Genomic DNA, 23,392 nt, shown 5'->3' with positions numbered 1-23,392 from the left:
AACATTAGATTGCACAGGACGGCTTTTGCTGCTAAAGAAACAAGACGAGCAAAATAGAGAGAGAGAAGGAACTTTTCAACAACTTTATCTCTTTTGGGAATAAGAAGAGGAGGAAGAGGGTCGGGGCAAAACCTCCCGTGTCCTTGGAGGGGGGGAAAGGAGCGCAAAACACACTTTATCTGATTGTGATATGAGCAAAAACCAGGAATCTTTTTTTCAATTATCGGGTAAGGCAGGTAACATCAATCATAAAATAGTAGGATAACATTTGAATGGTTCTGCTGTGCAGACAGAACCCCACCCAGCAGTTTTTGTCCCATTCCCAGGGGTGGGGCATCGGAGTCGTCTCTAGCAGACTCCCTAAATGCACCAGGGTGTCACATTTATACAAGAAATGACTGAAATGTGAATTTTGCCATTCCATGAGACGTTTTGGAACCCCGAGGCCTGTGCTTGCTTAACGGTCAGTTTGTCCCCGTCCTCCGTGTGTCCCCAGGCTGGACGCCACGTCCACACTGTGCGGAGTGAACAGGGTGGGTCTGCTGTCCAAAGGCCTGCTGATCAAAGACGACATGGACCTGGAACTGGTTCTGCTGTGCAGACAGACACCCACCCGGCTGCTGCTCCGCACCATCAGCGCCAATCTGCCCCTTCAGATCCAGGTATGATCAGGGGGAAGCATAAGCACGGGACACACGCACATTATAGGATGCTAACAGTAATGTGTGGTAACCTTGGCATGTTAGCAGTTAGCATGTTTCACATACTAAGTTATATGACTCTAAGGTGTATGACTGCAGAAGTACAGAATAAAGTCTAAAATTAGCTGAAAAAATTGGCATGCTAACAGTTATCAAGTGCCACAGAGCAAATAATCTGACTCTGGGGTAAACGGTTGCACAACAGGCAAAAAACTAAATTTGCAGGCCAGCAAGCTAATGTTAGCATGCTAACAGTTAGTATGTGTCACATACCAAGTCATATGACTCTGAGGTGTATGGCTGCGGAATTCGAAGAAAAAATTGCGGAAAAAGTTAGCATGCCATTGTTAGCTTACAAGCATGCTAACAGTTAACATGTGTCACATACCAAGTCATAGGACTCTAAGGTGTATGGCTGCGGAAGTAGAAAATAAAGTGTAAAATTAGCTGAAAAAGTTGTCCTTCTTCCATGCTAACATTGGCATGATAACAGTTATCAAGTGCCACAGAGCAAATAATCTGACTCTGGGGTAAACGGTTGAAAACAGGCTGAAAAAAAATATGCAGGCCAGCAAGCTAATGTTAGCATGCTTACAGTTAGCATGTGTCACATACCAAGTCATATAACTGAGGTGTATGGCTGCGGAATTCGAGAAAAAAATTGCGGAAAAAGTTAGCATGCCATTGTTAGCATACAAGCATGCTAACAGTTAACATGTGTCACATACAAAGTCATAGAACTCTAAGGTGTATGGCTGCGGAAGTAGAAAATAAAGTGTCAAATTAGCTGAAAAAGTTGGCCTTCTTCCATGCTAACATTGGCATGCTAACAGTTATCAAGTGCCACAGAGCAAATAATCTGACTCTGGGGTAAACGGTTGCACAACAGGCTAAAACATAATGTGCAGGCTAGCAAACTAATGTTAGCATGCTTACAGTTAGCATGTGTCACATACCAAGTCATATGACTCTGAGGTGTATGGTTGCGGAATTCGAGAAAAAAATTGCGGAAAAAGTTAGCATGCCATGTTTAGCATGCTTACAGTTAACATGTGTCACATACCAAGTCATAGGACTCTAAGGTGTATGGCTGCGGACGTAGAAAATAAAGTGTAAAATTAGCTGAAAAAGTTGTCCTTCTTCCATGCTAACATTGGCATGCTAACAGTTATCAAGTGCCACAGAGCAAATAATCTGACTCTGGGGTAAACGGTTGAAAACAGGCTGAAAAAAAATATGCAGGCCAGCAAGCTAATCTTAGCATGCTTACAGTTAGCATGTGTCACATACCAAGTCATATAACTGAGGTGTATGGCTGCGGAATTCGAGAAAAAAATTGCGGAAAAAGTTAGCATGCCATTGTTAGCATACAAGCATGCTAACAGTTAACATGTGTCACATACAAAGTCATAGAACTCTAAGGTGTATGGCTGCGGAAGTAGAAAATAAAGTGTCAAATTAGCTGAAAAAGTTGGCCTTCTTCCATGCTAACATTGGCATGCTAACAGTCATCAAGTGCCACATAGCAAATAATCTGACTCTGGGGTAAACGGTTGCGAAACAGGCTAAAACAAAATGTGTAGGCTAATGTTAGCATGCTTACAGTTAGCATGTGTCACATACCAAGTCAAATGACTCTGAGGTGTATGGCTGCGGAATTCGAGAAAAAAATTGCGGAAAAAGTTAGCATGCCATGTTTAGCATGCTTACAGTTAACATGTGTCACATACCAAGTCATAGGACTCTAAGGTGTATGGCTGCGGAAGTAGAAAATAAAGTGTAAAATTAGCTGAAAAAGTTGGCCTTCTTCCATGCTAACATTGGCATGCTAACAGTTATCAAGTGCCACATAGCAAATAATCTGACTCTGGGGTAAACAGTTGCGAAACAGGCTAAAACAAAATGTGTAGGCTAATGTTAGCATGCTTACAGTTAGCATGTGTCACATACCAAGTCAAATGACTCTGAGGTGTATGGCTGCGGAATTCGAGAAAAAAATTGCGGAAAAAGTTAGCATGCCATTGTTAGCATACACGCATGCTAACAGTTAACATGTTTCACATACAAAGTTGTATGACTCTAAGGTGTATGGCGGCGGAAGTAGAAAATAAAGTGTAAAATTAGCTGAAAAAGTTGGCCTTGTTCCATGCTAACATTGGCATGCTAACAGTCATCAAGTGCCACAGAGCAAATAATCTGACTCTGGGGTAAACGGTTGCAAAACAGGCTAAAACAAAATGTGCAGGCTAGCAAGCTAATGTTAGCATGCTTACAGTTAGCATGTGTCACATACCAAGTCAAATGACTCTGAGGTGTATGGCTGCGGAATTCGAGAAAAAAATTGCGGAAAAAGTTAGCATGCCATGTTTAGCATGCTTACAGTTAACATGTGTCACATACCAAGTCATAGGACTCTAAGGTGTATGGCTGCGGAAGTAGAAAATAAAGTGTAAAATTAGCTGAAAAAGTTGGCCTTCTTCCTTGCTAACATTGGCATGCTAACAGTTATCAAGTGCCACGAATCACATAATCTGACTCTGGGGTAAACGGTTGCAAAACCGGCTAAAAAAAAATGTGCAGGCTAGCAAGCTAATGTTAGCTTGCTTACAGTTAGCATGTGTCACATACCAAGTCATATGACTGAGGTGTATGGCTGCGGAATTCGAGAAAAAAATTGCGGAAAAAGTTAGCATGCCATTGTTAGCATACACGCATGCTAACAGTTAACATGTTTCACATACAAAGTTGTATGACTCTAAGGTGTATGGCGGCGGAAGTAGAAAATAAAGTGTAAAATTAGCTGAAAAAGTTGGCCTTGTTCCATGCTAACATTGGCATGCTAACAGTCATCAAGTGCCACATATCAAATAATCTGACTCTGGGGTAAACGGTTGCAAAACAGGCTAAAACAAAATGTGCAGGCTAGCAAGCTAATGTTAGCATGCTTACAGTTAGCATGTGTCACATACCAAGTCAAATGACTCTGAGGTGTATGGTTGCGGAATTCGAGAAAAAAATTGCGGAAAAAGTTAGCATGCCATGTTTAGCATGCTTACAGTTAACATGTGTCACATACCGAGTCATAGGACTCTAAGGTGTATGGCTGCGGACGTAGAAAATAAAGTGTAAAATTAGCTGAAAAAGTTGGCCTTCTTCCATGCTAACATTGGCATGCTAACAGTCATCAAGTGCCACATACCAAATAATCTGACTCTGGGGTAAACAGTTGCGAAACAGGCTAAAACAAAATGTGTAGGCTAATGTTAGCATGCTTACAGTTAGCATGTGTCACATACCAAGTCAAATGACTCTGAGGTGTATGGCTGCGGAATTCGAGAAAAAAATTGCAGAAAAAGTTAGCATGCCATTGTTAGCATACACGCATGCTAACAGTTAACATGTTTCACATACAAAGTTATATGACTCTAAGGTGTATGGCGGCGGAAGTAGAAAATAAAGTGTAAAATTAGCTGAAAAAGTTGGCCTTGTTCCATGCTAACATTGGCATGCTAACAGTCATCAAGTGCCACATATCAAATAATCTGACTCTGGGGTAAACGGTTGCAAAACAGGCTAAAACAAAATGTGCAGGCTAGCAAGCTAATGTTAGCATGCTTACAGTTAGCATGTGTCACATACCAAGTCATATGACTGAGGTGTATGGCTGCGGAAGTAGAAAATAAAGTATAAAATTAGCTGAAAAATTTGGCCTTGTCACGCAAAAATTCCTCCCCCCTACAAAAACCTTCCCCCCTGGAAGAAATTTGGCGTGACAGCCCCTCTAATGCCTGAAGGACCCCAATGAGGGCGTGACAATACCAAGTTATATGACTCTTAAGGGTTATAGCTGCAATATTAGCGAAGCAAAAATAGCTTGAAAGGTTAGCATGCTGGAATGCTAATATTGTTTCCTCACCGTTGTTTTTCACCTATGACAATCAGCCAATTATAATGCTTTTAAAACAGGCAGCTGTGTGATCTGCTTTGAGGTCCTTCCAGCCTCATTGGGGTCCTTCAATCATTAGAGGGGCTGTCACGCCAAATTTCTTCCGGGGGGAAGAAATTTGGCGTGACAGCCTTCCTCCATGCTAACATTGGCATGCTAACAGTTATCAAGTGCCACATACCAAATTATGTGACTTTGGGGTAAATGGTTGCAAAACAGGCGGAAAAAAAATGTGCATGCTAGCAAGCTAATGTTAGCATTCTTACAATTAGCATGTGTCACATACCAAGTCATATGACTCTGAGGTGTATGGCTGCGGAAGTTGCGAAGAAAAGTGTAAAATTAGCGGGGAAAAATGTGCACGCTAATGTTAGCTATAGTTGTTTCTTTTGGAGAAATCTCCAAAAGTAACAATGTAAATAATAACTGTCTCTATCTAGCGAGCCAAAACGTCAACTGTCATCTATGCGCTGCTCTGCCAGCACGCACACACACACAGATTCCTTTGGTGTCCTCACAAACAATCAGAAATCACAAAAATCCTTAACTTTTAACAAGCAAGTTGCTACAATAATAAGCAATTGAAAAACACGGAGCCTCAGTGTATTTTCCAGACTATAGAGTGCGCCGGTATTTAAGCCACACCCACTAAATTTTTCACAATTTTTTTTTTCATGTCAGCCGCAGAAATATTCTGTAAATGTTTATTTACATACCTTAATAGTTTCCAAATTGTGTCTGTAACGGCAGTAAAACGGCTGATCAAACTAAACAGAAGTCATCGTCATGGACCCAAATCAGCTAAACAGACTCAATAACTCCACGGTGACGTTTTTGTGAATTTACATAACTGAAACAATAATAATACTAACAAAAGACACTCGTAAACGTGTTAGCATATGCTAACAACGCTAGCTTCATTGCCTTATGACAGCTCGCACAAACATGCATGGAAACACTCCTACAGACATCACACACGGCATTGTAAGTTAATAATGCTAACACGGACACTTGTAAACGTGTTAGCATATTAGCTAATGCTAACCACGCTAGCTGCATTACATTCTGATAGCATGTACAAACATGCATGAAAACACTCCCACGGACATCAAACGCGGCCTTGTAAGTTGATAATGCCAACACAGACAATCGTAAACGTTTTGGCATGTTAGCTAACGCTAACCACGCTAGCTTCATTAGATCACCACAGCACGTAAAAAAATGCGTGAAAACACTCCTACACACAGGACGCTTTAGTAAGTAAGAATTGTTGTAGTTCAATTGTAAAACTTACAAACGTTGCGTGGCGCAATGAACAAAGAATCCGTACGAGTAGAACCGCTACGGACGGCTTACAAGACGGAACGGCACTTGTACTTCCGGCTCAAAGCTTTAAACAGCAGACAACATTATAGCACCACCTGCAGTGAGGGAACTCGTCCAAAAGTTGGGGCGGACACTGGGGTTGGTTGGCGAATAATGTGTGGTAAACACGGCCACAACAAGCAGCAGAATTTCTAAGTCCACAGCTATGCCTTGCAGACGTTGACGGAGGCCAAGTACGAGGTGCGCTCCTGCATTCCCGAGGCCGCCATTTTGGTGTGCAGCACTCAGGACCCACGCCTCAGCCTGAAGATCACTCTGTCCTGCTCGGACACGAGGGCGGAGCCGAACGGCGCACATCCAGGTACTTGGTTGATAGGTCACATGATACCCTCCAGCTCAGATGGCGTTCCTGTTGATGCGGCGAGTCGCTTCCTCCTTTTGGCGCCCTGACTGTTGATTCTGTTGCCGTAGCTGCGCAGGTCGACGCACCGCCCAGAACCGAGGTGCTGGCCCCGGCGAGGCGTCGCCCCGGCAGAATTCCCCGGGTACCAGGGGCTCCCTTCCCCTCCCACAAACTCCAAGACAGCCTCCATGGCTGTCTTGAGTTTCCAGTCATGTCTACAACTCTTATTTTTTAGTGATCGGAGCACATACTTGTTGGTCGCAAAAAAAAAAACATTCATGAAGTTTGGTTCTTTTATGAATTTATTATACGTCCATTGGAAATAAGACCAAATCAAAAGTACTACCACCACCATGCTTGGCTGTGTGCATAGTGTTCCTGGGATTAAAGGCCTCACCTTTCCTCCTCCAAACATATTGCTGGGTATTGTGGCCAAACGGCTCCATTTTTCTTTCACAACTTTCCTCCAGAACATGGGTGTCAAACTCTGGCCCGCGGTATAGCTCGGTTGGTAGAGTGGCCGTGCCAGCAACTTGGGGGTTGCAGGTTCAATTCCCGCTTCCGCCATCCTAGTCACTGCCGTTGTGTCCTCGGGCAAGACACTTTACCCACCTGCTCCCATTGCCACCCACATTGATTTAAATGTAACTTAGATATTGGGTTTCACTATGTAAAGCGCTTTGAGTCACTAGAGAAAAGCGCTATATAAATATAATTCACTTCACTTCACTTCACTCTGGGTCACCCACCAGTGGGTTCTAACACAGTTGGGTCCAAACCTTTGGACACATTAGGCATGTAAAGTAACAATATATCTATTAGGGCTGTCAAAAATGATTGGAATGATCGCAGGTCTTATTTGTAACGATTCTTAATCGATTCAAGTAGATCAGAAATCGATTTTTAATTTTAATTTTTTTTTTATTTTCCAAATATGTGCTTTCCAGCCATACAGGCAAATGTTGATGTAGATCAGGGGTGTCAAACTCAAATACAGAGTGGGCCAAAATGTTAAACGTAACAAAGCCCCGGGCCAAGGTTGAACAAATTAACCTTTTTAATAGGGACTCAAACAAGTTTTGCATTAAATATTGAACAAGCAAGGCTTATATAACTTTAGTGACATGCAAAATCCAAATTTCTAATAATAATTAAAAAAAAATATCAATGGCATATCAAATAAAATTTAAATAAAAATGTTATGCCTTTTTTTCTATTTGCAATCTTCTGAGGTAAATATCACATTTTTTCCACAGGCTAATAATACATTTGAAAATAAAATAACAATAATGAATGAACCAAACATTCAAGCCTTGAAGCATCAAGAGAAAATGCATGAATAAAACGTTAATTATCGGTCAGTTTGCTGGAAGTTTCCCGGGGGAGTTAGTGCTGCAAGGGTTTCTGGATATTTGTTCTGTTGCGGACGTTCACCCGAAATGTGTTTGTCATTCTTGTTTGGTGTGGGTTCACAGTGTGGCGCATATTTGTAACAGTGCTAAAGTTGTTTATACGGCCACCCTCAGTGTGACCTGTATGGCTGTTGACCAAGTATGTTTTGCATTCACTTGTGCGTGTGTGTGTGTGTGTGTGTGTGTAAAAGCCACAAATATTATGTAACACTCTGTTAGTATGGAGGAAAAGCGGACGTGACGACAGGTTGTACAGAACATAAAGGCAGTGCCTTAAATGCACGCCCCCAATGTAGTTGTCCAGGTGGAAATCGGTAGAAATTCAGGAGAATGGTTGCCCCGGGAGAATTTCGGGAGGGGCACTGAACTTCGGGAGTATACCGGGAAAATTAGGAGGGTTGGCAAGTATGAGTATTAGCGGTGAATGCGGTGTTACAGCGGCACCGACGCTGTATAACACTGGGGGGGCCAGCTCTAATGCTAAATTGATATTGCCTCAAGGGCCAAATTAAATTAAATCTGGCCCGCGGGCCAAAGTTGGACACCCATGATGTAGATGATCTATATCTGCTGTGCACATTTACTTTATAAAAGAGAACTGTTGGAGACTTTTTTTCTTTGACGTAATATAGAAATTGATCAGTGCTTGAGAATCGTTTTGAATCGATAATTGGTTCTGAATCGAATTGTCTTTTTCTTTATTTATTACATATTATATATTTATATTATATGATTATTTATATATTTATATTATATTCTTTTATTTATTTTATATATTTATATTACATGTATTTATTGTATTTTTTAACTATATATTTATATATATACATGTATTTATTGTGTATTTTTATTATTCATATATTTATTCATTTAATATACATTTATTACATGTATGTATTAATTGTATTTTTATTATATTTTGTTATGTATATACAGTATATAGTTTATATGTATAAGTTTGTATATATGTATATTTATATATACACATATGTGTATAAAGATACGTATATGTGTTCATATACATGTGTGTATATGTAAAAGTGTATATATGTGTTTGTATCTATTAATTATATATTTATATTATATATATGTATTTATTTTATATTCATATTATACATATATATTTATTGTATTAATATAAAAGATGTAAAAAAACAGTTAAGATAACGAGAATAATTTTGAATCGATTCTGAATCGAATTGTTATCCACAAGAATCAAATTTTATTAAATCTTGTGGTGACCTAAAATTCACAGCCCTAATATATGTGTATGTATTTATATCATATTATATATATGTATTATAATATATATACATATATATATATTATATTAACATAATATACATATATAAATATGGCGTATCATAGAATCTCATCTCTGATTGGACGTCTGCCATGCTGCTTATTATGCTCCCTAACACTCTGATCCATGGTCACCACTGATCTGCACCTGGACTCATGACAGTCCACAGACTCCAGCCACATCTCTGGACTCTCCTGTTCCCAAAGATGGCGCTCTCTGCATTACACCCCCCCCCCCTTACCCTCAAAACCACTAACTAAAACCTTTCCCGCTTCTCCGCTCACCCGGTCAGATCAGTGACTCCTAAAACATTTGTCTGTGTCCAAAATCACTTCCCGCTTCTCTCCAGTGGGGGCCGACAGCGAGACGCCGCCGAGCGAAGACGGCGACGACGGCGTCCTGGACGGCGAGAAGTGCCGGGCGGCGCTAGCCTCGCTCCGACACGCCAAATGGTTCCAGGTGGGCGTTACTGGGACGCTCCCAGATTGTGTACTTTTAAATCATGAGATGAAGACGTAGTACACACAACAGCAATACCAGCGTAATGTGGGAGGAGAAGGCGAAATTTAAAAAAAAAAAAGGCCTTGTGAAAATAATTAAACAATCTGGAGTGAGGAAACTGACGTGTCAGCGTTTTTCATCGACGCTGCGCTTTTGTGAGGAAGGAGGGAGCCGCACTTTGTGCTCATGCAGGCTGACTTGTTGTGTTGAAATTGTGTCCTCAGGCCCGAGTGTGTCCTCTCAAGTGGTGTGTGCTGGTGCTCAGGCTGCTCGGAGACGTGTGCAACCGACTGGCGGCGTGGAGGCCGCTCAAAGGATGGGTAGGTCCCCACACGGCGCCCCTAGTGGTCACCATTAGTATAACATCACAGGCCGAACAAAGATACGTCGCTGACATCTAGAGATGTCAGCGTTAAAAGCAAAAGAAATAAAATTGCATGACTTATTTTTTAAATTTTTATGAGTGGGACCCTTTTGGGTCCCTGAGAATTTTAATGGGATTTTATTTTTTTTTAACTGTCTTTGCTTGAAAAAATATTGAATGGAAATCAAAGTTGTTACAAATTATTGACATATTTAAGGATCCAATTACTTCACAGCAAATATTCCACTTTGAAATATTTGGGGGAAAATATTACATATTTTGTGTTTTTGTCATAAAAAAAAACGTTTTCTATGATAAAATGGGCACAAAAAAGTAAAAAATAAAAACTTATAATCAATGCATGAAATTGATTACAAGATCTAAGTGTTGAAAGCAAAATTTAAAAAATGCGTGAGTAATTTTTAACAATTTTGTGAATGGGACCCTTTTGGGTCCCTGAGAATTTTTGTGGGATTTCTTTTAACTGTCTTTGCTTAAAAAATATTGAATCAAAATCAAAGTTGTTCAAGCAAAATAAAAAAATGCATGACTAATTTTTTAAATTTTTATTAGTGGGACCCTTTTGGGTCCCTGAGAATTTTAATGGGATTTTTTTTTTAAACTGTCTTTGCTTAAAAAAATATTCAATGGAAATCAAAGTTGTTACAAATTATTGACATTTAAGGATTCAATTACTTCACAGGAAATATTCCACTTTGAAATATTTTTTGGGGGGGAAATATTACATATTTTGTGTTTTTGTCATAAAAAAACTACGTTTTCTATGATAAAATGGCCACAAAAACTAAAAAATAAAAACTTATCAATCAATGCATGAAATTGATTACAAGATTTAAGTGTTGAAAGCAAAATTAAAAAAATGCGTGACTAATTTTTAACAATTTTCTGAATAGGACCCTTTTGGGTCCCTGAGAATTTTAGTGGGATTTCTTTTAACTGTCTTTGCTTAAAAAATATTGAATCAAAATCAAAGTTGTTAAAGAAAAAAAAAAATGCATGACTTATTTTTAACATTTTTATTAGTGGGACCCTTTTGGGTCCCTGAGCACTTTAATGGGGTTTTAATTTTTTTAACTGTCTTTCCTTAAAACATATTGAATCAAAATAAAACTTGTTAAAGCAAAATAAAAAAATGCATGACTTATTTTTAAAATGTTTATTAGTGGGACCTTTTTGGGTCCCTGAGAATTTTAATGGGATTTTAATTTTTTTAACTGTCTTTTCTTAAAAAAATATTCAATGGCAATCAAAGTTGTTACAAATTATTGCCATATTAAAGGATTCAATTACTTCACAGCAAATATTCCACTTTGAAATATTTTTTTGGGGGGGAAATATTACATATTTTGTGTTTCTGTCATAAAAAAAGTAAGTTTTCTATGATAAAATGGGCACAAAAAAGTAAAAAATAGAAACTTATAATCAATGGATGGATCTGAAATTGATTACGAGATTTAAGTGTTGAAAGCAAAATTGTAAAAAATTCATGACGTATTTTTACATTTTTCTGAGTGAGACCCAAGGGTCCCCTGACAATTTGAGTGGGATTTTTATATTTTAACCGTCTTCGCTTGAAAACATACTGAATGAAAATAAAAGTTGTAACAAAGTATTGACATATTTAAGGTTCCAATTACTTCACATTAAATATTCTACTTTGAAATATTTTTGGGGGGAAAATATTGCATATGTCGTGTTTTTGCCATAAAAAAGTTTTCTGTGACAAAATAATAATAATAAAAACGTGTAATTAATGCATAGATTTGAAATTGATCTCAAGCTTTAAGCGTTAAAAGCAAAATTATATATATAAAAAAAAATGCATGAGTTATTTTTACATTTTTATGAGTGGGACCCTTTTGGGTCCCTGATCATTTTAGTGTGATTTAATTTTTACTGTCTTTGCTTAAAAAAAATATTGAATCAAAATCAAAGTTCATACAAATTATTGACATAATTAAGTCTACAATTACTTCACATTAAAATATTTTTGAGGGAACATTGCAGTTTGGGATTTTTCCAAAAATAAATGGATTTTTTTTTTTAAATTATAAAATAAATGATTAAAAAAATATTTTGACTTTTTTAAGTTGATTTAAAGATTTAAGTGTTAAAAGTAAAAAATAAATACAAAATTGTGTCACTTATTTTCAGCACCTTTATGAGTGGGACCCTTTTGGGTCCCTGAGAGTTTTAGTGTTTTTGGGTTTTTTTTAAACTGTCTTTAACTTGTCTCAACATAAAATAATGAATTAAAATACATGTTATGAATTATTGACATATTTAAGGCTCCAATTACTCCACATTAAATGTTTCCCATTGCAAATTTTACGGAGGGAAAATATTGCATAGTTTGTGTTTTTGCATTAAAAGCAGGCTTCTCTTTAATTAAAAAAATATATTTTTACTTTACATCGATAAATTTCAAGTTGATCTAGATTTATGCGTTGACAGTAAAAAAAAATAAAAAAATATGACTGAGATCCTTTCTGGTCCCCAGGACCAAAAATGAGGGTTTAAAAAAAATCTATAAATTGTATTGGTTTTAAAAAATGGCCTCCATGTTTTGACACAAAACCCAGGTTCAAATGTTGCTAACAACAAATATAAAATAAGATCATCATTTCTGCGTCCTGCAGCCTCTGGAGCTCATCTGTGAGATGGCCGTGGCCACCTGCAGTGACCCCGCGGGGCCAGCGGAGGCGCTGCGACGCGTTTTGGAGTACATCGCCTCGGGGATTCTCCTCCCAGGTAGCAGCTCCTCCTTTTCCTTTTTTAAAGCATATCTGATGTCCTTGATTAAAGTACAGTGTTTTATTTTCCTACATTCAAACACAGTGTTACTGTTCAAACTGCGTGTCATGTTACAGCGGACAAAATAAACTTGGTTTTCATACTTAGGCCTACTACGCTACTGTATTGTCATGGTGGTACTTGATGAATACTTAAGCCTACTACGCTACTGTATTTTCATGGTGGTACTTGATGAATACTTTAGCCTACTACGCTAGTGTATTTTCATGGTGGCACTTGATGAATACTTAGGCCTACTACGCTACTGTATTTTCATGGTGATACTTGATGAATGCTTAGGCCTACTACGCTACTGTATTTTCATTGTGGTATTTGATGAATACTTATGCCGACTACGCTACTGTATTTTAATGGCGGTCATTATGGTGGTACTTGATAAATACTAAGGCCTGCTACGCTACTGTATTTTCGTGGTGGTACTTGATGAATACTTAGTCCTGCTACGCTACTGTATTATCATGGTGGTACTTGATGAATAATTAGGCCTAACACGCTACTGTGTTTTCATGGCGGTCATTATGGTGGTACTTGATGAATACATAGGCCCACTACGCTACTGTATTTTCATGGTGGTGCCTGATGAATACTTAGGCCTACTACGCTACTGTATTTTTAATTTCATTTCGGTCAGTATGGTGGTACTTGATGAATACTTAGGCCTACTACGCTACTGTATTTTTTTTTATTTTATTTTGGTCATAATGGTCGTACTTGATGAATACTTAGGCCTACTACGCTACTGTATTTTCATGGTGGTACTTGATGAATACGTAGGCCTGCTATGCTACTGTATTTTCATGGTGGTGCCTGATGAATACTTATTCCTACTATGCTACTGTATTTTCATGGTGGTACCTGATGAATACTTATTCCTACTACGCTACGTTTTTTTTATGGTTGTACCTGATGAATACATAGGCCTACTACGCTACTGTATTTTCATGGTGGTGCCTGATGAATACTTAGGCCACCTACGCTACTGTATTTTTTATTTTATTTTGGTCGTACTTGATGAATACTTAGGCCTACTACGCTACTGTATTTTCATGGTGGTACTTGATGAATACGTAGGCCTACTATGCTACTGTATTTTCATGGTGGTGCCAGATGAATACTTATTCCTACTACGCTACGTTTTTTTTATGGTGGTACCTGATGAATACTTAGGCCTACTACGCTACTGTATTTTTTATTTTATTTCGGTCATTATGGTGGTACTTGATGAATACTTAGGCCTACTACACTACTGTATTTTCATGGTGGTACTTGGAGAACCACGTTTTTTCTGAGTTGGTACTGACCTATTTATTATAAACCTCCTTGAATGGACTTATGCTGTCTTTAAGGTGAAGTGGAGTAGTTATTGTGGCCAAAATAATACATGACGCAGCAAGTTGAATGATGCGGACACATTTGTTACAGGATACTTTCTAATGCGCTTGTTCTTGGATACTTTGTATGTGTAAATGACATGCAACTGTAATTATTTGATACTTGTTGATTTTGACGTGTGCCGTTTCATTTTTTAATCGTCATTACGTATGGCGAGCTTGTGTGCTATTGTGTGCTTGGCTGTTGTGTAGCTGCTAGCTCCTAGTAGCCTATAGCCTAGCATGTTTAACTTTTGTAAATGACTTGACCATAATAGAAAAAAAAATGTGCTTATCGGTAAACACGCTGCAAAAATGCTCGTTTCGCACATGATATCACACACAAGTAAACACGTTGCAGGACTGCTTGTATCGTACATGGTATCACACACAAATAAACACGTTAGAGGACGCTTTATATCGCACATGATATCCCACACAAATAAACACACCGCAGGACTGCTTGTATCGCACATGATGTCACACACAAGTAAACACGCCATAGGACAGCTTGTATCACACATGATATCACACACAAGTGAAATCGCTGCGAAACTGCTTGTATCACACATGATATCACACACAAGTAACCACATTGCAGGACTGCTGGTATCGCACGTGATATCACACACAAGTAAACACACTGCAAGACTGCTTGTATCGTACATGGTATCACACACAAATAAACACATTGCAAGACTGCTTGTATCACTCATGATATCACACACAAGTAAACACATTGCAGGACTGCTTGTATCACATGATATCACACACAAGTAAACACACTGCAGGACTACCTGTATCACACATGATATCACAAACAAGTCAACAGGTTGCGAGACTGCTTGTATCGCTCATGATATAACACACAAATAAACATGTTTCAGGACTGTTTGTATCGCACATGATATCACACACAAGTAAACACATTGCAGGACTGCTTGTATCGCACATAATATCTCACACACAAGTAAACACACTGCAGGACTGCCTGTATCGCACATGATATCACACACAAGTCAACACATTGCGAGACTGCTATTATCGCACATGATATCACACACAAGTCAACACATTGCGAGACTGCTTGTATCACACATGATATCACACACAAGTCAACACAATTGCGAGACTGCTATTATCGCACATGATATCACACACAAGTCAACACATTGCGAGACTGCTTGTATCGCACATGATATCACATACAAGTAAACCTCGCTTGTATCGCTGCTTCCATTGTGACAAAGTGAAACTTTTAAAGTGTAAAAAGAAGTTGTATTAGAAGTCATTTGTTGTCAGTGCAAGGAAGTACAAAGTAATAAGATAACTGCAGTATCATAAAAACTTGCTGGTTTCAAAGCAAAGAAATACTTTCGTCTGGATGATTGTGTCAGGTGTGTTGGAGTGGGGAGAAGAGAACATCACAGATGGTGTTCACAGAGATTCTATTTTCACCAAGCAGATGGAGCAGCTGCCATCAAATTTGGCGGATTTTCAAAATAGAGCATCCTGGCCTTGCACTGATGAAAAGATATATCCTCCTTGACAGTGTTGGGTTAGTTACTGAAAACCAGGTACTATTTACGTTATTTCAAAAGTAACTCAGTTACTTACACCAACAGTAATGCGTTATTGCGAAACGTTACTGTTTAGTTACTTCTTTTTTTTAAATTTTTTTATTTAAGGCTTCCATTAATGCACTTTTAGCCTTCATTTCAGTACTGTTATTGCACTGGAGAATAATAGAATCTGTTGATCAACTTGACATGCATTTGCACCACAGCAATGTATTCTACTTACAACACTCAAAGACAAAAATATGTTTCAAAGTGCCAATTTATTTTGGGCCAGAACACACTGACAAAACTATTTTAAATAGCTGCAACATAACAAAAGTAGGTACCAAACCACATAATAAAAACATGTCACAACATAGCTGTAAACCTGGCTTCACCCAAGGAAGGCACACATGATCTGTGGTGATGTTGCGTTCTCTCGTGGGTGTTGCTGAGATGGAGCACAGCGTGAAGGTAAAGATAATGATTTATTTACACACTATAAAACAGACTAAGAACCAAAACACTTGCACGAAGGCACTAACAAAGAAAACAAACTGAACTAGCATGGGAGCTAGACACAACTAGGGACGCTAGCATGTGAGCTAGGACAATAAACATACAAAATAGCATGGAAGCTAATCGAATACAAAAGAGTTACCACAATGCGGGATAGCGACAAACTAGAGTCCGAGAAGGAATGGCAAGCAAAGGCAGGCTTACATAAAGAGCTAAATCAGGGGTGTCAAACTCAAATACAGAGTGGGCCAAAATTTAAAACTGAACAAAGCCGCGGGCCGAGGTTGAAGAAGTTAACCTTTTAATAGGGACCCAAACAAGTTTTGCAATAAATATTGAACAAGCAAGGCTTAAATAGGGCAGCATGGTGGTACAGGGGTTAGTGCATATGCCTCACAATACGAAGGTCCTGAGTAATCCTGGTTCAACCCCGGGCTCGGGATCTTTCTGTGTGGAGTTTGCATGTTCTCCCCGTGACTGCGTGGGTTCCCTCCGGGTACTCCGGCTTCCTCCCATGGAACAGGCAGAGAACAGGACGAAAACCACACCGCTCCTCCCGAATCCGAGGCCCGACCATCCGGCGCAGCCTCATCTCCAGTACACCTGAATAAACCTTACCGGGAAGGCTGAGGAGTGTGATCTCACGATAGTTGGAACACACCCTCCGGTCCCCCTTCTTAAAGAGAGGGACCACCACCCCGGTCTGCCAATCCAGAGGTACCGCCCCCGATGTCCACGCGATGCTGCAGAGTCTTGTCAACCAAGACAGCCCCACAGCATCCAGAGCCTTAAGGAACTCCGGGCGGATCTCATCCACCCCTGGGGCCTTGCCACCGAGGAGCTTTTTAACTACCTCAGCAACCTCAGCCCCAGAAATAGGAGAGTCCACCCCAGATTCCCCAGGCACTGCTTCCTCATAGGAAGACGTGTTGGTGGGATTGAGGAGGTCTTCAAAGTATTCCTTCCACCTATCCACAACATCCGCAGTTGAGGTCAGCAGAACACCATCCGCACCATACACGGTGTTGACAGTGCACTGCTTCCCCTTCCTGAGGCGGCGGATGGTTGTCCAGAATCGCTTCGAAGCCATCCGGAAGTCGTTTTCCATGGCTTCCCCAAACTCTTCCCATGACCGAGTTTTTGCCTCTGTGACCGCTGAAGCTGCACACCGCTTGGCCTGTCGGTACCTGTCCACTGCCTCTGGAGTCCTATGGCCGACTGCAAATTTCCTATCTTCACAATAAAAGCCCTGCTTCATGCTGCCTGCGCTAACAAAATAAGAGTCTTGGAAAGCTGGCGTGCACAAGTGATGTGCACGCCAGCTTTCTGAGGGATCGCTTGTGCACGCCAGTTTTCCGAACCTCTGTATTTAGTTAGCGCAGGCAGCATGAAGCAGGGCTTTTATTGTGAAGATAGGAAATGTGCAGTCGGCCTTTAGAGTTTAGACGGAAGGTACGGCGCGAGAGTCTGTTGAAATAAAAAGTGTTTCTCGCCTTCCTCTCGGTCATATTTTCATAATAATGATCTTGCAGCAGCCAGCGTCATCTCACAAGACCCTCCGGTACCGTGAATGTCATTTAAGTGACGTCTTGGTGAAGATTGATGATCATTAATTTTTAGGTCTATTTTTTTTAAAAGCCTGGCTGGAGATCGACTGACACACCCCCCGCGGTCGACTGGTTGCTCGCGATCGACGTAATGGGCACCCCTGCTCTAGAAGACTAGAATGAAATATATAAGAGTATATAAGAGAATTGACATAGTGTGTATCTTCAGTGCTGAATGATGAGCAGAGGCAGTTTTGAGTCTTTTCTTTAGCTTGCTTTCCATGTTTATGTACTCACTGTCCACTGTGTCCAGCTGCCTGAAATCGGGTGACTCCACTGTAGAAATAGCCTGCATGTCTTCTAGCACATATGCTGCAATGTTTCTATCAATGTTGTCCTGGCCAGCAGTCCCTCCGTTAAAATCCAGCCGGTGGTGAAGGTGAAGTGTGTCTCTTTTCACTAGATTCGTCGAAGCACGTTGCTCTTGAAGCTGTTTCCGCGGATTTGAATTTCTGTTTTGGGCAGTAGATTGGATCTTTGATCCGAGACACAACTTACATTGAACTGAAACGTTCTTTTCTTTGTGCTCGACAAAAGAAAAGTAGTGACAATATCTCCATGTTAAGAAACTCGGCTTTGGCTCCGGAATGATGTCTTGCTGGTAAACACAGACACGATCTTCTCAGTTTCTAGCCGATACTATTTAAAAAATAACGTAGTAACGCATCATGGAGTAACGGTAACTGAGTTACTAAATTTGAAAAAATAACGCGTTAGACTACTAGTTACCGCCGGAAATAACGGCGTTTGAACAGTAACACTATGTTGGAATATTGGCTGAGGTGATTTATTTTGGTGTAAAGAGAACACTGCTGTGACGTGTCCTGGTCTAGGAGGTCCAGGAGTCCAGGACCCCTGTGAGAAGGAGCCCACTGACACTGTAGGTCACCTCAGCGGCCAGCAGGCTGACGCCGTCACGCACAGTGCACAGGTGAGTGCGCCCCCCCCTGTAGAAGTAAGTCATACAGCAAGCATGGCGCTACGAGGGCCGCTTACGCGACGTAAACAATTGGAGGAAGTGGACGCCATTTTGATTCAGTTTGTGCCATCTTTGTCCTTCAATTACAAACTGCGGACTCGTCAGACTACAGAACACTTTTACACTTTGCATCAGTCCATCTTTGATGAGCTCGGGCCCATCGAAGCCAGCGGCGTTTCTGGGTGTTGTTGACAAATGGCGTTCTCTTTGCATATAAGAGTTTTAACTTGCAACCAACTGTAGTTACTGACAGCGGTTTTCTGAAGTGTTCTTGAGGCCATGTAGTGATATCCTTTACACACTGATGTCGCTCTTTGATGTAGTACCGCCTGAGGGATCCGAGGTCCGTAATATCATGGCTTATGTGCAGTGATTTCTCCAGATTCTCTTGACCTTTTGATGATATTACGGAGAGTAGATGGTGAAATCTCTAAATTCCTTGCAACAGCTGGTTGAGAACTGTTCTTAAACAGTCGGACAATTTTCTTACACATTAGAGGACAAAGTGCTGACCCTTTTTTGTGAATGGCTGAGCATTCCATGGAAGCTGCTTTTATACCAAATCATGGCACTCACCTGTTCCCAATCAAGTGTTCCATTTTGGTTTCATCTGACCACATGACATTCTCCCAATCCTCTGCTGTATCATCCATGTATCCGTTTTGGTATAAACTCAACTCGTCGTGTTCGGAGGAAGAAGAATACTGAGTTGCATCCCAAGAACACCATACCTACTGTGAAGCATGGGGGTGGAAACATCATGCTTTGGGGCGGTTTTTCTGCTAAGGGGACAGGACGATTGATCCGTGTTAAGGAAAGAATGAATGGGGCCATGTATCGTGAGATTTTGAGCCATCAGTGAGAGCTTTGAATGGTTGACCAAATACTTATTTTCCACCATCATTTACAAATAAATTCTTTAAAATTCCTACAATGTGAATTCCTGGCTTTTTTTTTTCACATTCTGTCTCTCACAGTTGAAGTGTACCTATGATGAAAATGACAGACCTCTGTCATCATTTTAAGTGGGAGAACTTGCACAATCGGTGGCCGACTTAATACTTTTTTGCTCCACTGTATATTTACTACACCTAAGCACTCTTCCAGTGTACACACCTAACTAGTACTGATTATTTACCAGTATTACTAGATGTACTACATCAGTACCTTAACAATATCAAAGGTTTTAACGATGGGGGCGCACTGATCCGGCCTCATTAGCACTTCCTCTGCATGGCCATGAACTTTCAATCAGGGGGCACTTGCTGGTCCAGAGTCAGCGTTTCTCGCCGGGAAGGTAGTCCCCCCGCCGACTGAGGGGGCGTGACGTAAACACTAACGCCGCACAGCCTAATTAAGCGCCTAATTAGCGTGGGAACGCCGCCGCCCCCGACGCTCGTAAAACAACAAAGTGCACCCCCGAGGCGTGAGAACGTCTTCGCCGCCTTTTGGGGGACATGCGAGCTCTGCTTCCTGTGTGCATGCTTCTCGTTAACGCCACACAGAGTGGAGGTCTCAAGAAGGTCATGAATACAAGAATGTGTGTTCTTGTATTTCTACCCTCCTTGAGACATCAAGAAGGAAAAGTATCTTCCATATGAGGAGGTGTGAATAAGTGATGGTCCCAATAACATTGCATCTAATAGAGAATGTCTCATTTGCACCCCTGCTGGTGAAATCTATCAAAATGAGAGTAGTCCCAAAAAGGAGGAGTTTGTCAAATTGACTGTGTGTCAGCTTTAAAAGTGCAACATATGAAATAACAAGTGTGTGTGAAAATGTGAAGTGCTCCCCATCTAGCCAACATATGTAATAACTGTGTGTAAGAGATTCAAATGCGCCCCCTTTGGCCAAAACTAATAAAAATAAATAAATAAATATGTACAGTGAGGCAAAAAAGTATTTAGTCAGCCACCGATTGTGCAAGTTCTCCCACTTAAAATGATGACAGAGGTCTGTAATTTTTATCATAGGTACACTTCAACTGTGAGAGACAGAATGTGGAAAAGAAATACAGGAATTCACATTGTAGGAATTTTAAATGATTTATTTGTAAAAAAAATTATGGTGGAAAAAAGGTATTTGGTCAACAATTCAAAGCTCTCACTGATGGAAGGAGGTTTTGGCTCAAAATCTCACGATACACGGCCCCATTTGTTCTTTCCTTAACACGGATCACGAAAAACAGCCCCAAAGCATGATGTTTCCACCCCCATGCTTCACAGTAGGTATGGTGTTCTTGGGATGCAACTCAGTATTCTTCTTCCTCCAAACACGGCGAGTTGAGTTGATACCAAAATGGATACACGGATGATACAACAGAGGATTGTGAGAATGTCATGTGGTCAGATGAAACAAAATAGAACTTTTTGGTATAAACTCAACTCGTCGTGTTTGGAGGAAGAAGAATACCTAAATGAGCTGATTTGGTTGGTGTTGGAATTGTTTAAATCGGTCCAGAAATGTTGAATTAGTAACAGTTATTAATTGAGAAATTTCTGATATTTCAGGAAAAACAGGATTTTTTTTCTAGTTCCTTAACCAACTTGTTTTTTGTCCTGAATATGGGGTGTGTTTTGACGGTGGAACAGTTGAAATGGGTTGAAAAATGCGAAAGGAGTAGTCGAACTTAAGAAGGGTGGAAATAGGTGACCAAAAAACGGGAATTCCTGGAAATGTCTTGAACTTTAGAAAAATGGTAGTTTGAATGTCCAGGATGAGTTGATTGTGTTAAAATGTGGAATGGTTTGAAGAATGTGGGAATTGTGGAAGTTTGAAAAATGGCCAATTCATTTTGAATGGAGGAAAAAAAAAGGAATTATGGGAAATCCGGAAACATTTTTTGAATTGTTGAAGTAGAGCACACAATTTCTGAACAGGCTGAATATTTTGATGTTGGAACAGTTTGAATTAGATGAAAAATGTGGGAATTGTGGAACTTTGAAGAATGTACTATTGATTTCATTGGGAATCTCCAAAAAATTTGGATTTTCGGGAAGAGAGGGAGTTCTTTTGAAAATGGCAAAAAAAAAAACTTGAATGTCTGAATGATTTGAAATGTTTTCAATCGGTCGAAAAATGTTGAAGTAGTGACACGTTGAATTGAGAAATGGTGTTACGGAATTCCTGGAATTTTGGGAAAACCGGGAATTTTTCCAGTTAAAAAAAAACAATCCTTTTTTGTCCTAATTAAGAGGAATGTTTGGACGTTGACTCGGTTGAAGTGGGTTGAAAAATGTGGGAGGAGTAGTCGCCAGAAAAATGGGTGGAAATAGGCCTTTTGGAAAACCAGAATTTCTGGAAAATCCTATATTTTTTTTAACTTGGAAAAAGAGTAGTTTAAATTTTCGTTATGGTGGAATGGTTTGAATAGGTTGAAAAAAGTGGAACTGGTAGAAGTTTTAAAAAATGGCAAATTCATTTTGAATGGGGAAAATTAACAAAAAAAAGGAATTATGGGAAATCCAGGATTTTTTTTTTTAGAATTGTTGAAGTACAGCACACAATTTCTGAACAGGCTGAATATTTTGAAGTTGGAACAGTTTGAATGAGATGAAAAATGTGGGAATTGTGGAACTTTGAAAAATGTCTCATTGATTTCAATTGGAATTTCCAACAAAAAATTTAGGAATTTACGGAAAAGCGGGAGTTTTTTTTGAAAATGGCAAAAAACGTGAATGTCTGAATGATTTGAAATGGTTGGTGTTGAAATGTTTCTAATCCGTCGAAAAATGTTGAAGTAGTGACATGTTGAATTGAGAAATGGTATTACGAATTCCTGGAATTTGGGGAAAAACTGGAATTTTTCCACTTCATAAAAGAAAACATTTTTTTTCTTAATAAGAGGAATGTTCGGATGTTGACTCGGTTGAAGTTGGTTGAAAAATGTGGGAGGAGTAGTCGCCAACAAAATGGGTGGAAATAGGGCTTTGGAAAACCAGGAATTCTGGAAAATCCTAGAATTTTTGGGAACTTGGAAAAAGAGTAATTTCAACTTCCAGGATGGTGGAATAGTTTGAATAGGTTGAAAAAAGTGAAACTGGTAGAAGTTTAAAAAATGGCCAATTCATTTTGAATGGGGAAAATGAAAAAAAAAAAAGGAATTATGGGAAATCCAGGATTTTTTTTTTTTTTTTTTAAATATTGAAGTAGAGCACACAATTTCTGAACAGGCTGAATATTTAGAAATTGGAACAGTTTGAATGAGATGAAAAATGTGGGAACTGTGGAACTTTGAAAAATGTCTTATTGATTTCAATTGGAATTTCCAAAAAATGTAGGAATTTCGGGAAAAGCGGGAGTTCTTTTGAAAATGGCAAAAAACTTGAATGTCTGAATGATTTGAAATGGTTGGTGTTGAAATGTTTCTAACCGGTCGAAAAATGTTGAAGTAGTTACACAATGAATTGAGAAATGATATTACGAATTCCTGGAATTTTGGGAAAAACTGGAATTTTTCCACTTCATAAAAGAAAACATTTTTTTCTTAATTAAGAGGAATGTTCGGATGTTGACTCGGTTGAAGTTGGTTGAAAAATGTGGGAGGAGTAGTCGCCAGCAAAATGGG

The 23,392-nt window shown here is 39.6% G+C and overlaps 1 protein-coding gene across 2 annotated transcripts in view; it reads left to right on the top strand.

Annotated features, from left to right (window-relative positions):
• LOC133550306 (spermatid perinuclear RNA-binding protein-like) overlaps positions 1-23,392 on the top strand; it is a 56,547-nt gene that overhangs the window by 15,570 nt on the left and 17,585 nt on the right. For both annotated transcript variants that reach the window (XM_061896411.1, XM_061896410.1), the window contains exons 4-9: positions 497-662; positions 6,190-6,334; positions 9,441-9,550; positions 9,817-9,912; positions 12,617-12,728; positions 18,680-18,777. In XM_061896411.1, coding sequence (XP_061752395.1) covers positions 497-662; positions 6,190-6,334; positions 9,441-9,550; positions 9,817-9,912; positions 12,617-12,728; positions 18,680-18,777 — 727 coding nt within the window. The remainder of the gene's footprint in view (positions 1-496; positions 663-6,189; positions 6,335-9,440; positions 9,551-9,816; positions 9,913-12,616; positions 12,729-18,679; positions 18,778-23,392) is intronic.

The sequence above is a fragment of the Nerophis ophidion genome, linkage group LG01, assembly GCF_033978795.1.
Source record: "Nerophis ophidion isolate RoL-2023_Sa linkage group LG01, RoL_Noph_v1.0, whole genome shotgun sequence".
NCBI lineage: Eukaryota > Metazoa > Chordata > Actinopteri > Syngnathiformes > Syngnathidae > Nerophis > Nerophis ophidion.
The sequence above is the reverse complement of the archived record's forward strand: the minus strand, read 5'-3'. Positions and strand labels throughout refer to the sequence as shown.